We start from the raw sequence: 15,868 nt of genomic DNA on the forward strand, positions 1-15,868 counted from the left end.
CCAATTGTCATGAAAAGATAACCAGCCATCTAACAATATAAGCTTTCCATGTGTTGAAGGCAGAAGCACAATATTGCAATAAGCAATATATTCCCTTGAGATTTGCCAGCAGAGGGAGTGTTGCAGTGCAATGGTCACAGACTGTGTCCTAGAGCAGGGAAACTGCTGGAATCTGAATTTTAGCTGTGTTCCAAATTTTATTTGACATATTATATTGCCATATTGACCAAAAAAAGATCTTTTTATATTTCAGAACAGCAAAATATTAATTAATGATACAGCCAATACTTTACATTTCAAGAGCGAAATGACACTACATAGCTAGTGCCATGGCTAAAATGTAAGATTTCATTTGGTACAAATCAGCTGTCAATTTGTGAGAATGAATCTACAAATATTTTCATAATAGTTACATCTCATATTGCTGCACTGATGCAAAAAATGTATTTCTGATGCAAACTGCAGCTTGTAAAACTGAACAGAAGAAAGAAGCCACAAATATGAGACAGAGAGGCATGACCTTTTCAGTGTTGTGCAATCATTTTGTACAAATAACACAGGAAACCTTTATGCCTCCTCACTGCCTCACCTTTTACCTGCTGGGCAGTCCTACCTGTCTGGAGCTAGAGCTGGGGGTTTGGTGCTGAGGCACTGGAATGCAGCCTGTGTTTATCAGGGCAGTGAGGATCTGGCTGTGCAAAGTGCTCTGCCCAGGCGCCTCTGCTCCTCTAGATGGCTCCCAGACCCCACACTCTGGAATCCCCCACACCCTGGCCAACATTTCTGCTGAGCTCTGTGTGGCAACAGGAGTGGCAGTGTCAAAGGGGAGATGCTGCTTTTGGCTTTGGGGTATAAAAGTGGTTTTTTTCATAAAAACACTATAAAAATGGTTTTATAGTTTTCTCTGCTTTGTTATAGATGGATAATGAGATGATTTGCTCTCACAATTAAAATACAACTATTGTGTGAATATTAATAAAAGCTTTAGTGATGTACAGTTATGTTATTGTAGTTCAGATGCGCTCTGCTCTCCCCACAGTTCCCTTTCCCCCTGCATTGTTGCCATCACACAGCCTGGGCTGTCTGGGACAGGTACAAAGAAGCTGCACAGGTGTCCCTTGCATGGGGCAGTGGGAATGGAAAAGCTTGGGGGTGCTCAGGGGGTGGGCATGGCAACACCTGAGCTCCAATCCAGTGACAAGAAAGCAGTTTGCACTGATAAATGGCAAAGGAGAGCTGCCTGACAGACTTTGGGAGGGGCCAGGGCTGGCTGATGCAACCCCAGGGTACAAAACACTGAGCATCCATCTTGAAGGGAACTGGCCCATGGTGTGCATGAGGGGCAGTTCCCAGTGCTGCAGCTTTTTCCTTATGCAGTCCTTTGCTGTATTTTTGTTAAGGTTTAATAAACCTCTTTAAATATTCAAAGTGAGCAGTTGTCTTTCCCAACTTTAAGTTGGGATTGGCTTGTTGATAGAACTGGAGAAGCTGTGGGGTGCCGCAGACCCAGTACTGGGGTGTTTGTCTGTTCTTGCAGTCCTGCACGGATCAAGTGTGATATGACAGCACCATGGTGGAGCCCAGGTCCCCTCTGGGGCCACGTTACCCAGGGCTCTGAGCAGAAACAGAGCACTCCAGCTGGTGGTGGGTGGGAGGAACACACTCAAGTTTGGGAGTCATGGTGCTGTTATGATGTTCAGATATTTCACCGACTCTGTGCCTTGTTTTGCCATTGGATCCAAGCCCTCCCTCCTGCCTTCACCTGGCACCAGCACCCCGAGTGATGGCAGCTGCCAGAGCCTTGCTCACCCAGTCCTGCTGATTTGGGACTTGTTTAAGCATTTGGAGGCTTCCCAGAGAAGGCACTAAAAACAACTAGAGCAGGACATGAGATGGATGTCCACGTGTTGTTCCTCGTGCCAGGAGTCATTAACACAGTGCAAGTTCTCACAAATCTTCACAACTGGCTTTGAGAGGTTTTTAACTGCACCTCTTGGGAACAATGAAAAACCCATCTTTTGTGCAAAAGGGAGATATGTTGTTTAATTGATTTCATATATAAATGGTTCTGTATATAAAAATGTTGCCACTTTAGATTGAGAGCCCTGCAAACAGTGCTATTGCTGTGCATAGATGATTAACAAAACATCTGTGTCACCCAACTGCTTAGTGCCAGAATTACTTTTGGATGCCTATACATATCTGCACTGGAGCAAGAACCTCCTGGGAAGTTGCTTTCCTCATCCATCTGTGAATTTTGTTTCCTCTTGTGCAGTTAAGATGCAAATGTTTGTGTCCTGCATCAACATCTGAATATGTTTTGCAAGGAAAATGCCATCATTCCGTGGATATAGAGCACTTTCCCCTGTACCTGCAGAGGCTTTCATTTCTAGTACCTTTCAGAGTGCCTGTCAAATTGCCATTTATGCACAGAGCAGAATCAGTTTGAAGGTTCAGAACCTCTGCTGACAGCAGCATCCCTGCTCAGCAGTCCTCATCAAGGCACAGTGCTGCATCTGCTCTTCTTCATGCTGCTTTGCTCTTTATAAACATCTGTAGCACCTGTAATATCTACCAAAATGACAGGCAATTCAGAAAAAGTGGTTTTCTGCTGACTAAGAAACAAAAGTTCTGTTTGAAGTTAATGTCTTTCAATCTACTTCTTTCTCATTAAGTGTAACAAGGTTTGTTTTTACAAGGCAGCAGTAAATAAAGGCAATTTAACAAAAGAGCTTTGGTATCTGGATTTGATGAGGAAGATAATTTGAAGCCTTGGGGACCTTCTGTGGCTATTTGACATGATGTTTTCTGTGTAGTTTCTAATTTGAGTCTCTGCTGGGTCATTTTTCCAGCCACAGTTGATCAGTGCAGAGGGATTTGGGGTGGGTTGCAGCTACTGCACTGTACCCTGCACTGTCATCTCATGTCTGAAGTCCTTTCCCAGAGGCAGATTTGTGAGGGGTGGTTGTGTCATCATTAATTTAAGAGCCTTTCTCAAGTTTCTGTGCTTCTGAGTTATGTGAACCCTGAAAAACACAACTCTGGACATGTGGGAGGGCTCTCCCAAAGAATTTTATTTACTCTTCACAAAATAAATCTTTACATGGCAATTCATTTGCCACACAAAGTCCCCCTGAGGTAGGCTGTGTCTCTTTACACCATGTATAACCCAACCCCTGACTGGCATCCAGTTTGCTTTAAGGATTTCTGGACAGGCTTTGCATTTATTTGAGCATGGAAAAGTGTAGGTAAATTGAGACCATTAATTCTGGGCCTGTATCTCTACCCCAGATATGTATGAAGGGCTTTTTTGTTAGAGCTCTGTGATAACTGAGCTGGTGTGGCTGGTTCCTTGGGATGTCTGTTCCATCATTGCCAGGAACGTTTCTGACCTCTGTGACAACACTTGGTGAGAAGGGAACACTTCTTGTGCCGTGTTTGCTTTAAATCCAAGAACATCATTTAGTTCATGAAAAGCCATTTCTGTGGCTGTTCTTCTGGAAGGCTTGGTGGTCTTAGATCTTTTGAGGCATTTCCAGCCTGGTGAACATCCAGGTTGGAAATGGAACATCCAAGGAGCATCCTAGAAGTAACATTATCTTGGGCAACCTTTGGCAGCCCAGCTGGAGAGAGCAGGGGCCTGAGGCCAGACTCTTCCTTCTCCCTACAAGACTGTCCCCTTCCAAACAGAGGGGTATCAAAGTCACAAAAAGGAGAAACTGGGTATTTCAAATGCTGGTTCTGTCCTGGTACTGAACACACTTTTGGTTTTTCCCTCTGCGCCCTCATCTCAGAATATCCATAATGACAATAGCAGTTCCGTGACCAGCACTTTTCAAACCCCAAGGCCACCTCAGGCCCTACATGGCTATAGAAAAATCTCAGCTTTTTACAGTTCTTATTACACAGAGGCTGGATGAGTTTCATGCCAACATGTTAGAATATTAACTGTTTAGCTATCATGGAAAGTTAGAAAGTTAGGAGTCAGGATCCCTGGGAACAAGGAGGAGTTCCAGAGACAGTCATTTCAGTAATTCCATTATTTTTCAAACATACCTGACACAAGTCAAACTAATACAAGTGACCCCAGACAACATTATAGCTGAAACTTGAAGCAGCTGTATTAGCAATATTGCAGTGAAGGGAACACTTTAATTCACTAGTTTTGTCTATCTTTCTTTCCTTCCCTGCTTTTTAAGTGGCAGGGTTCAGAGCACACAGCACTCTGCAGGATGAGACCTCCTGTAAAGGATTCCCTCCTCCCTGCCCTGGGAATCGCACATTTCCTTTCCCTGATGTGCAAGCACTGAGCACAGAGCACTGGCTTCTCTCACCTGGTCATGGGAACTGCATTTTACCCCCATCCCATTGCAAATCAAAGACACTGGCCTGTGCCTTTCAGTCAAACAAGGTGTGAATGGAGATTTATGAAATGTGTATTGATAGCAACTCAAGAGTTATTACTATCACCTGCGGGGAAAACAATTGTCTGGATCCTGTGAAATACCAACTGAAATGCTTTCATGTTGTCTTGACTTCAGGGAAAAACTGTTCTGATGTTCCCTGAGCTGGAAATGAGGTGATAACAAGGGGTCAGGTCCAAGTTAGTGGGAAAGCAAGTCAGACTCGCTTAGGGAACTTGCATCCAAAGTAAAAGGTAAAGACATCTAAATGGTCAGATTCCTTTTGTGGCTGTGAAAGTTAAGGATAAAATCCTTCATTGAAAGACCAGTTGAAGTAAAATGATTTTCTCTTTAACCTCTCCTGCCAAGTGTTAGGCAGAGAAAATTAGGGAGACACAATATCTGAGAAACTCACTATTGCTGCAATATAATATTGTGTGATAAAATTATTCAAATATCAAATCTAGAGGAAAAAAATGATACCTGACTTTCCCACCAAATGAAAAATGTTCACAAGACAAGAGTGACTTGGCCCATGGGAGCCAATGTCACATATGAGGGCAACCTGGATAGGAGATATCTTCTTTTATGGAGATAAAGGTCTTCACCTCACACATCAAAGTCACAAGGTTTCCTTTTTCTGGTGACTTTAGTTTGACATGATTATATGTGGCTGCATGTAATAACAGCAAGACAGATCTGTAACTTCAATTTCATCCTATTCTCTTGGCACATTTCAGAGATGGTAAGAGACATGCAAGAGAAAAGCAGTCAGGGGAGCTTTGCTGTGTTTTGTGTATTGTTTATGAAGTGTGAAAGCCTTATTTCAATACTCATTTTTCACATTTCTTTCAGACCCTTCTCTTCCAAATGTTTATCTGCTCTGAGATTGAAGAGATGTATAAACAAGCAACCCTGTCCATGGGGGCTGAGGGTTTTCTCAAGCTTTCTTCCCAAGAAAGCCCATAATTTGTCTTTTGAAATTCTCAGTGTAATCTCATGGAAACATGACAACAAGGGCTGTTGTCTAATGAGCAGCCTGGCTGAGAATCACTGCTGCACAAATACTCGGCTCCCAAGCCTGTGATTGTGCTGGGAGCACAGGGTTACATGAGCCCATTGTAAACCTCCCCTTCTGCTCTGACTGAGTCCTTTAAACTCAATTTCTGCAGAAAAATCCCAGTAAAACACCATGAGAAGTACTCTGAGAAACTCTAACAAAATACACACAGTTCAGGTTGGGAGAAAGTTAAACCACATGTGACAGAGCACCTGGTCAGAGCACAGTCTGGGCTCCCACACACACAGGCAGACCTGCAGAGGGCACAAAATGCAGGTTGCTGGCCCTGTAGGGATTTCTCCCTGGGCATTAGGGGAAGTTCAGTGGGCTCATGAATGTCAGATTTACCAAAGGTGAGCTCTAGGCCTCTCCCTTAGGCAGAGGGCTTGGCTAGACTTGGTGGAAGCTGAAACTTCCACATCCTCTCACTCCTCAGGGCAGCTCCATGCCAGGCTCCATCTGGCAGCCTTGGGCCTGCCAGGCCCATCCTGGCACTGGTTCTCATCCTCAGCAGCTCTGGGGCTTGTGTTCAGCTCTGGGCTCACTGCAAGGCTGCTGGCTAGCATCACTTGGTGCCCTTCTTACTTAGAAGTTTTTCTTTATTTCCCACAACTTGTGGAAGCAATTGTGGGGCCTCTGTTTCTGCTTTAAATGCATAATTTTGTGTTATGCCCATTAAAAAGAATGAATTTGGGAGGAGTCACAGCATGGACATCCTGACATAACTATGTCTAGAATTATAGATGGAACAGAAGAGATTTCTGCCCTAAATTTTTGCAATTTAATTCATAATTATCCTTGAGTAAAGTTGGGCATGTTCACTACTTTGCTTCTACTTGCCTGAATAGTTTTTATCTTAGTTTCTTGCCATCTGTAAGTTTGTGTTCAGAGCAGTGTTGAGGAGGCAGAGCTGGTGGTGCTGAGCAGCTGCTGCTGCACTCACTGCTGTGAGAGCCAACTGCTCCCACTGGGAAATGCTGCTCTGAGCTGCTGCTGCTGCTCACTCCTGACTGGGGACACTGGTGTTTGCCATTGCTGCAGGACCTCAATTCCATGTGCCACTGCCTGCACACAGCAAAGGACATTGCTCTGCTGGTTATGGGACTTGTGTGGCCACTGCAGTGCAATTTGATCAGGTTCAGAAGTGATTTCTGGACTTGTTTTGAAGTACTGAATTCTCCCCCTTGCCTCCTCCATTCAATTTCTATTTCCTTCTTCTGCCAAGAGAAAATTCTTCTTATTGAGAAATTCTCATTTGGAAATAACTTTTATGTCTTTCTTTTTCCAATTTACATGCTATGTTTTGGAGTCTAAAATCAGAAACTCTGTGACACGTTCTTCAATGTGATTTGCAATTTGTCTTCCCATATGAGGACTCCCATTTCTCTGTGACCCTGGTGAATGTGATGTGCAACTCAGGCTAAAGGATCTTGTGTTCTGGCTTGGTGGATGCCATTCACTTGTGGTGTTTTTTGGGTTATTGTTTGGTTTGCTTTGCTTTGTGTTGTGTTATTTTTTTACTTTTAGAAAAGTCTTTCATTGTTCATTATCTCAGCTTTCAGATTTTAAAATATGCCAATCATTGTTGTGAGGACTGTCCCCAAAACCTGGGTAAAGAGGCATCCAGCAATAGGGTTAAAGGCTGCCATTTATATTTATGGGGCATCTCATTCTAGATGTGAAGGGACTGAAGCTGAAATCAGCCAAGGATCTCAGCTGGGTGCATTTGTAGAACTGATAATAGCTCAGCCTGAAGCTGACAGACAGCAAGTACTATTTTTACCTCAGGAAACTTTGAAGACACTTTGCTGTGACTTCATTTTCTGCTTCAAAGTTGAGAAATGTCCAGACTTCTGTTGAAGAAGACTGATGCTCTCCCAGGGTCAGCTGTCTGTGACAAAAATATTTCCCAATATTGACAGTGTGGTTCTAATCCTTCTGCTCAGAAATGATTTGGGTGTACTCTGATAACTGATCCTGGTATAAGCCTTCTGGAAAATGAGATTTGAGACCTTTTTCATCTTTGGTTCAAGTTTTGGTATGGGTAATACCTGATTACTCAAGTGCAGTTATTCTGTATATATTTATGCCTCATTTCTGTAATGCAGACACTAATATTTACTTCCCAGATTTTTCACATAAACCTCCTCCCCAGGTTTGAAAATGTGTTCATTGGAGTTTCTACATCTATTGGCAAGGGATGATTTCCATTTGATATATTTGAATGTCAAAAGTGTTTTGGTAATGGGCTATGAAAGATATGGCCAAAAGTAAAATTTTGGCCTCTTCATAATTACATGTGAAAATGAAAAAAGGGTTAATTAAGAAGCACTAAGGGAAAAAAAAGGGCAAGAAATAGAAAGACCTGAAGACCACTAAGAAGTAAGACAGAGTATAACTTGCAAAGACATCAGTATGTATTGAATTAATTGTGTTCTGAAGTCCCTTTTCTAATAATAGTTCATGTCACCCTGCTGCTGTGGGATATCATTGCTAAATCATTCTATTTTCTTTATTCACAGACCCCACAGCCAGTTGAAAACTACATCAGTGAAGGAGAGTTTGAGGACGATCTCAGTTCTTCTGCCCCGAGCACAACGGAGCTGGAGGTCCGTGGATCCAGCCAAGAAACAGATGAAGATTATTTTGAAACTGTATCACATCAGAGTGGATCTTTGTCAGATGTAAAAACTGAGCCTTATGAGAGTGCATCAGACACAGAATCCCTTTCCAGTGACATAACAGGGAATGCTTGCTCGGATTCAAACTGCCTGCTTACTGAAAAACCCCCCCTGTGCTGTAATCTTCCCAAAGGAAAGGCAGAAACCTCCCAGGAACAGAACAGCTCCAGGCAACCAGAGTTCACCCAGCCTGGACAGCTAGAATTGTCCTCCAAAATAAAAGAAGCACCAAGCAAAACTGAATTTTGCATCCAGTGTGCAGAGTTAGAAGGTGAAGAATTGGGTGATGAAGAGCTAACATTATCCAGTGATGTTTCCACCACAGACAGCCAAGTCTATGAAGAGAACATTTTATCACAGGCAAAGAGAGAGTCTGTAACAGCACTGCAGAGTAAGGCAGAGTTAGAAAGCAGGGAAGTGCAGTCTACCAACCCAGAACTTACAAAAAATGACATTGCAAGACTGAAGAAACACCCTGCAGTATTTAGCATTGCTTGTTTCAAAGCAAACTCAGAAAGTTGTTTGATTTTTCCTGCAGTGCAGCAGTTTTCCTTCCAGTCAGATGCAGCACCAAGCTGCAGTTTGCCTAATCTGCATTTTGAAACAAATGAGCCTAACATTAAAAAAGACACTGAGACACCTGACTGTCAGTGTGAATTAGAGTCTATGTCCAGTATAAAATGCAGCAGGAGGAATTCAGCTGACAGTGAGGACACCACAGGTAAAAGGATAAAATATGGAAGTACAGAAACCATGTTGACATCAGATTCACTCTCCTACCAGAGTTGCTTCAACTCAAAATCCTGGCTACCACAAAAAAGGTCAGAGATTACAGAAAGTAAAACATGGCACAGTGTACCTGAAAACATCAGTGCTCAAAGGGAGACAGAATGTGTGGTGAGCTGTATTCACCCAACAGACAAATTTAGATGGTCATGTTCCAGAATACATCTTCAAGAGCTGGATTTTGAATACACTTGGAAAAACTTAGGAAGGGTAACTGTGAGCCCTGAAAAGGCTATAGAAATAGAGGGCAAATTTGGCATGAAAAGGTCTTTTCTTGATACTGATACAGACTCAAAGGTGTGTCAGGTTTCCCAACCAGCAGCCTCTCCCCAGTGCATTGATTCTTGTTTGCACTCTAAATCAGAGACGTGTGGCCTTAGCCCAGAGCCAGCTGGTACTTGTGCTGACAGCTTAACATGGAGTGATGCTTGTGAGGATCCAAACCAAGAGGAGACATCCTCTTCCCTGGATTGTGATCCAGGGATCATAGATCCCGAGGAACTTACACAAAACAATGAGTGCACAGCTGAAAGAGATCCACAAGTGAGCAGATTCCCATGTGATATTGATACTGAACTGACACAAACCCATGAGTGCACAGCTGAACAAGATCTGGAAGTGAGCAGATTCCCATGTGATATTGATATTCAACTTAAACAAAACAATGAGTGCACAGCTGAAAGACATCCACAACTGAGCAGATTCCCATGTGATATTGAACTTACACAAAACAATGAGTGCACAGCTGAACAAGATCTAGAAGTGAGCAGATTCCCACGTGATATTGATACTGAACTGACACAAAACAATGAGAGCACAGCTGAAAGAGATCTAGAAGTGAGCAGATTCCCATGTGATATTGATATTGAACTTACACAAAACAATGAGTGCACAGCTGAAAGAGATCTGGAAGAGAGCAGATTCCCAAGTGATATTGATGTTGAATCAGACACTGGTGACACTGAGAGCCCTGCAGCTTCTCCTGCAGGTGCCCCTGCTGGTGTGGAAAGCACAGACTGGGATTGCTCTGTAAACTGTGTTTCCAGTAGTGGAACACAGCACACGCATTTGAAGGAGGATGGCCTTGAATCTGAGCTGTCAGATACTGAGATTGTGGCAGGAGAAAGATGGGCAGATGATTCTGATTCTTCTGATCTTGGCTTTGATTGGAAAGTCCTGGAAGCTGCAACACAAGCAGATGGCAGCAACAGAGGGGCAGAGCATGGAGAGTCAGTGCAGCAAAATGCAAGTTGCAAAACTGGTGCCTTGAGGAGCCACTCGGAGCTAGGAACACATGAACATCCTACTCATGAGGGAAAGGATGAAGAGAGTGTCTTGGCTGTTGAAAGGACTCTCAAATCAGACTATATAAGGCAGGAAAGGGATGTAATGACTACTCCAGAATTAAAGCCTGCCCTAATTACAGTCTCTGTGGAAGAGAAAGGGTTACAGTCCCAAACACTGAATGATAAGCTTCCTACTGAAGTGGGAGCTGAAACATTGGGAAATGTAGTGAGCAAGGATTTGATGTCTCCTCATACTGTCAGGAAAGCTCATGGTGAGCCAGCGAGAGTTCTGAGTGAATGCTGTAACTGTGAAGAACTAATTCTGGCCACCCACCCCACTCCTGGCAGTGCAGAGGTACTTTCTGGTAGGGATACAACTGAAGTAAAACCAGAAATTTCAGAAGAGAAAAGAGAGAAAACAGAAGTAATTTCATCCTTAGGGCTCACCTGTAGTAATTCTGCAGTAGCAAGTGCAGAATTGGAATTCAGGAATGTTGCTGTAGCACTAGGCAGTGATACACTTCCTGCAGAAATTCAGACAGATCCATGTGAAAAAACACTTGTCAAATCCCCCAGTGGAAGCAGTGTGGAGCTCTCTGAGGATGAGCACTGCAGAGGAAGGCCACTGGTGACTGCAGCAGTGCCGCTGGAAACCAGCAGCAGTGTAAGCAGTGTGTGCCAGGAAGGTGGTGCTGGTGTCAGCCTTGAAGGGCCCAGCACTGTAAAATCACAGGGTAGAGATGATGTGATGACCTTTGAGGAAGAGCCCAGCAGAACAAAGAGGGGTTTTGAATTCAGGAGAGAAAAGTTAGCAAGGTCAGGCTTTGGAAACCTTGGAAGAAGCGATGACCAGGTGTCTAAGGAAGAGGAATTCAAAGCACATGGAAGCACAGAGGAAGGTTTGAATGTTACCAGGGCAGAGACACTGGAAATGAGCAGCAGTGTAAGCAGTTTGTGGCAGGCAGATGGTGCTGGTGTCAGCCTTCATTGGCCCAGCATGGTCTCTGAACAAGCAGTAGGCAGGCAAGGAAAGGAAAGCTGTAAGGGCTCAAAGGAAGTAACCGGTATTTGTGAAGAACCCTCTTCTAGGGAAGGAAAGGAGGCCTCTCCTGCAGAAGACACCTCTAGCCCCAGCAAAGACAGTGCACTCAGTCTGGATGTGTCTGATGTCTTTGATGAGTCTCTGAACAGGGAGACCCACAGCACTTTCATGCTGGGCCTGGACAATGTGAGTACCTGCAGCACTAACAGCGAGGAGCTGGATGAGATCTCATCCCACATCCTGGGGAGTAACAGCAGTCTCCATAAAGCTGTACAAAAGCCAACAAAGAATGAGTATAGTGGCAAATCTTCCAGGTTTTTAGTATTCCCAAAAATGACATCTTTCAGGAAAACTAAGCCTGCCTCATGGGAAAGTCAGGGAAGCAGCAGTATCTTTGGCAGCAAGGTAAAGATGGAAGAACTGGATGTTGGGAAAGATGATGACGACACTGCAAGTTTACTGTCTTTCAAAAGTTGTTCATCTGGTTTAGTCTTCCACAGGAAGGAAAGCTACACCTCTGAGTACTCTGATGACGATGATTTATTTTATGAGAGACCTGCAGGATTTTTCAGACTGAGCCTGAGGAAGGCCTCTGGCTCTGGTCGGATACTGATGGAAGATGCAGATCGACACGTTTCTGGTTCATCTGAAAACAATGACAGTGAACCTGTGGAGCATTCAGGGATTAGAAAATCATTCCCTGAAAATGAACACAAAAGAAACAAAACCCCTGAGGGTAAGAAGTTCAAGACAAGGTTGGCCTTGGCACACAAATCCCTCTCAAGCTTATTTGAGTCCAAATGTCCAGAAAAGGAGAACACTGAACAAAGCTCAAAAGCGTCAGTGAAAAATGAAAAGGAGAAAGTCAAAATTCGCCAGAGCACCTGGAAAGCTTTTCTAAAGAGCAAGGAGGCAGATGGACTAAAAAGGCCTGTCCTAATAAGTTTATCATCCACACAGGAAGGTCTCAGTGCAACCAGTGGCCACACGTTTACACAACTAGAGCGACAGTATAGTTCCAATAGACACCCTTTTTTAAAAACAGAAACAGGTAATGGCTCCTCAACAGACTCTAACTGTTTTGACAGCTCTGTGGAGCCTCTTGATGTCTCTTTACCTGCACGTATGTGGAGAAGACGAATACAGTCCCATGACTTGGGTATCAGATACTCACAGAATTCAGATTGTGATGAACAGCAGGAGGTTCTGAGCAACAGTTTAAATACTTCTCTTGAGGAATACTGGATTAAAACTCCATTTAGCCCCCCTGACTTCCAGCTGGAATTTAGTCAGTCAAGTCCATCATGTCCCCAGCTCTCCAATTCTGATGGTAAAGATATGCCCTGTAGGCCCATGAGTCCCAAACCTCAGAGCTCACGATCCACTTCTCAGCACAGGACCTTCGGCTACTCTGGGCGCGTTTGCGCCGCTTCTACGCTCTCTCTTGGGAACAGCTCTGGAGTGGAAAGCAGTCTGGAGGCTCCTGAGAGGCCAAAGACACTGAAACCCAGGGGAAGTCTCTTACACTCGTTGGACGACTTCCAGAGGGATGACAGTGGCATAAGCAGTCAATCCCAGATCAGCTTAAACACAGCTTCTTCCATTAGTGACATGCTCCGAGACGAGGTGAGTTCTTGTCAGGGAATGACCAGGGAGTGGTTGGGTTTGCTCTACTATGGTTCAGGAATTCCAGTGAAAATCTTCAATGGCTCATTGGTTAGATGAGTGCAAAAATATTCCTCTTGGTTTAAGACAGGTAGTACTGCTCATTCTTCCTGTTTCTGTTCAAGACTGTATGAATTGATGTGCTCTCAAAGGGAGGATTTGCTACAAAAACCCAAAGGAATGGAGCAATCACAACACCATCAAACATTTACAGACATCACCCTGTGTTCATCTCCAGTTTTAAGCTGGGTTTTACCCCTTTTAGGGTAGAATTCAGCCTTGTAACTGGTGTATAGTAAGTAAGTTTCTCATTGTGAAAGGTAACAAAGATATCAAGTCCTATGGCTAGTAGTCACTTTTTAAGAAGTAAAATCACAATGAGTAGCTGTCTTTAGAAGTACCATGTGTCTTTTGCAGTCACCATACGTACTTTTTGGTTGCTACTAGAAGTCCTCTTTTGCCTTTTCTACAACAAACAGAAAAAAACCCCAAACTGCAGGCTCAGGGTCTCCTTCTCATGTTGTATTTTGTTCTAATCCAGGTAACACATTAAGTCCTTTGCACAGGCTGAATCTCAGGGAACAGATTGGATCTTCATTAGGAATTTTGCGATTGGCTGAGACTTCTAAAAGCAGAGACTTCCTCTGCCAGTAGGCTTTTAATCCCAGAGAGGATTTCCCAAGCTGTAAGTGGCTGGGAGCTTAGGAATCTCTTTCAGTGGCTAAGCACAACCCCCAGAGTGACTGAGACTGAGCTGTAACTGAGATCCCAGAACATGCCTTGACCATGCTACTTTTTCACTATTATTGCTGATGAGATTTGACATTAAATGGGAGAATAATTTTTTTTGAGCAGATTGTCAGAAGTGGTACTTGAGAGAGTGCATGAACTTTTGCATACCCCAAGCAGACAATTTTCAGAGGGTTCATTAATCTGGAGCTTCTTGATCAATTCATAACAGCAGAGACATACCCTGAAAGCAAGAAGAAAATGTGTTCAGCTTGTGTTCAACTCAAATGAGCCTCACACAGCTTTTGCTGCTGTTGCCTTTTGCCTCCCACATCTCAGCTTACATTAAGCCTTTAAGATACCCTCCAAGATGGTCTTATCCTGCCTTTTCTCCATACTTTTTTACAGAAACTCCCTATTTTTTTTTGTATAGAAACTAAAAAAGATAGGCAGAACCATCCCTTTATCTAGCCAAGTCTTGAAAATCTCAATGGCTGAAGGTTGCACTGCCTCTCTGGGAAACACATTCCTTGAGATTTTTTTTCCTAATGCCCAACAAAAACTTTCCAAGCTGCAGCTTCTGGCCCCTGTCTTGTGGCTCTATCTGGCACTACTGAGAAGAGCTGGGTTCCATCATCCATGTAAATACAAAAATTTTGGTGACTGCCCTTACACTGCCTTTAGTGCACTCTAATCAGCTTGAATAAACCCAGCTCTCTCAAACTCTCCTTTTATTCCCAAATGAAAGTGTTTTTGTTGATTGGCTTGGGGCTTTTCTCTAAAGCTGTCTGGAACCCAAAGAAGTGTTTGGGTGGCAGTCTGAGAGGTGAGAGCTGTGGTATCAGAATTCCAGGGGAAGAGAATTAGCTTGATTCCCTTCTGTGCTTAGCTTTACTGGAAAATCTTTTGTTTCATGGGCACCAGGTTAGCCTACAAACTTAATGCTGCACACTGCATTCCAAACAAGAGACTGCAGCCTAGGAAAAAGCAAGAGACTTGGACTATACACACTGTCAACAGATGAAGCCTCTCTGAGGATGAATAAAATCATTGACCTGTAAATTACAGCTCAAAAGAACATCTAGAAAAGAGTGTAGAGATGAGGGATGTGTAAAGCCTTGAAAAGGCAAGCCTACATGCTATAATGGAAGCATTAGGAGCAAATAAATAATTACTTAAATTGATTGCTAGATTAAATTATTCAAAGAAAACCATAAAAAATTTAAATGGTAACTAAGACATATAAAAACAGTTTCATTTTCCTGATTCTTCTGGAGGCTGCAGAATATGATATCTGAAACTGGACAAATGCAGCTGGAGCCTAGAAATTAATGCAATGTCCCAGATTTCAAAACACAACATCTAATCTATTTAAATAGATAGGGCTTTATTTATTTCCCTTTTCATGACATTGTGAAATGAAGTAGAATTGCACCCTGGATTTTTAAAGCAAAGCTGTATTTTCAGGAATCTCTGAAATTACAACAGACATTGGGCAAAGTATATTTGTAGTGTTAAATCCTCCAAAAAAATTATCATCTATATGCTAAGGATGGCCTTCTTTATGTATGCTGCTTCCTAAAGAGACCATAAAATTCAGTTTATTGGTGAATTTGAAGAAAAGTCCTTTTCTGTTCCACATGAGTAAAGACATTAGTGTAAAACATACCCATAATAGTGAAGCTCTTGAGCTCACCTCCCACTGTGCCCTCCAGGATGGGGATTTGTATTTATTCCCCAGCCCCAGCCAGGTGTTTTTATGTCTGTGTCAGCATTATCTGTGTTAGTGCTGTGCCAAACTGCACTGGATCAGCTCACCCTGGACACCTCTGGCTCCCACTCAGGTAAGTGACTCTCCTGAGCCTGGTGGAGCACTCACCAGCCCCTCTCTCATTTCCTGCTGTTGGTTAACATTGCTCAGGTTTCACCCAGCACAAAGATTTTATGCTGCAAACAGCAAGACAGGACCATTACCAGTTTGCCCATCTGCCAGGCCCTTCCCTACATGTTTAATTAATCTGTTCATGGCATGATTTTATTTGCATAAATTGTGTTACTCAGCAGGCAAGAGCAAACTGTCCTAGAATGTCCCATGTTTGGAATTCACATGTTCTTCTCCTTGCTCCTGTCCAGTGAGGTAGGATTAGGCACAAAACACCTTTTTCACAGATTCTATTCTTTCTAGACTGTGCCATATCTTATGAGGGGAGAAGAAT

The 15,868-nt window shown here is 43.3% G+C and overlaps 1 protein-coding gene across 5 annotated transcripts in view; it reads left to right on the forward strand.

Annotated features, from left to right (window-relative positions):
* Window positions 1–15,868, forward strand: part of ARHGEF4 (Rho guanine nucleotide exchange factor 4) — a 231,277-nt gene that overhangs the window by 88,502 nt on the left and 126,907 nt on the right. For all 5 annotated transcript variants that reach the window (XM_059479348.1, XM_059479347.1, XM_059479345.1 and 2 more), the window contains one exon: window positions 7,986–12,884. In XM_059479348.1, coding sequence (XP_059335331.1) covers window positions 8,811–12,884 — 4,074 coding nt within the window. In that variant the 5' untranslated portion in view covers window positions 7,986–8,810. The remainder of the gene's footprint in view (window positions 1–7,985; window positions 12,885–15,868) is intronic.

This window comes from Ammospiza nelsoni, chromosome 10 (genome assembly GCF_027579445.1).
Source record: "Ammospiza nelsoni isolate bAmmNel1 chromosome 10, bAmmNel1.pri, whole genome shotgun sequence".
NCBI classification, from domain to species: Eukaryota; Metazoa; Chordata; class Aves; order Passeriformes; family Passerellidae; genus Ammospiza; species Ammospiza nelsoni.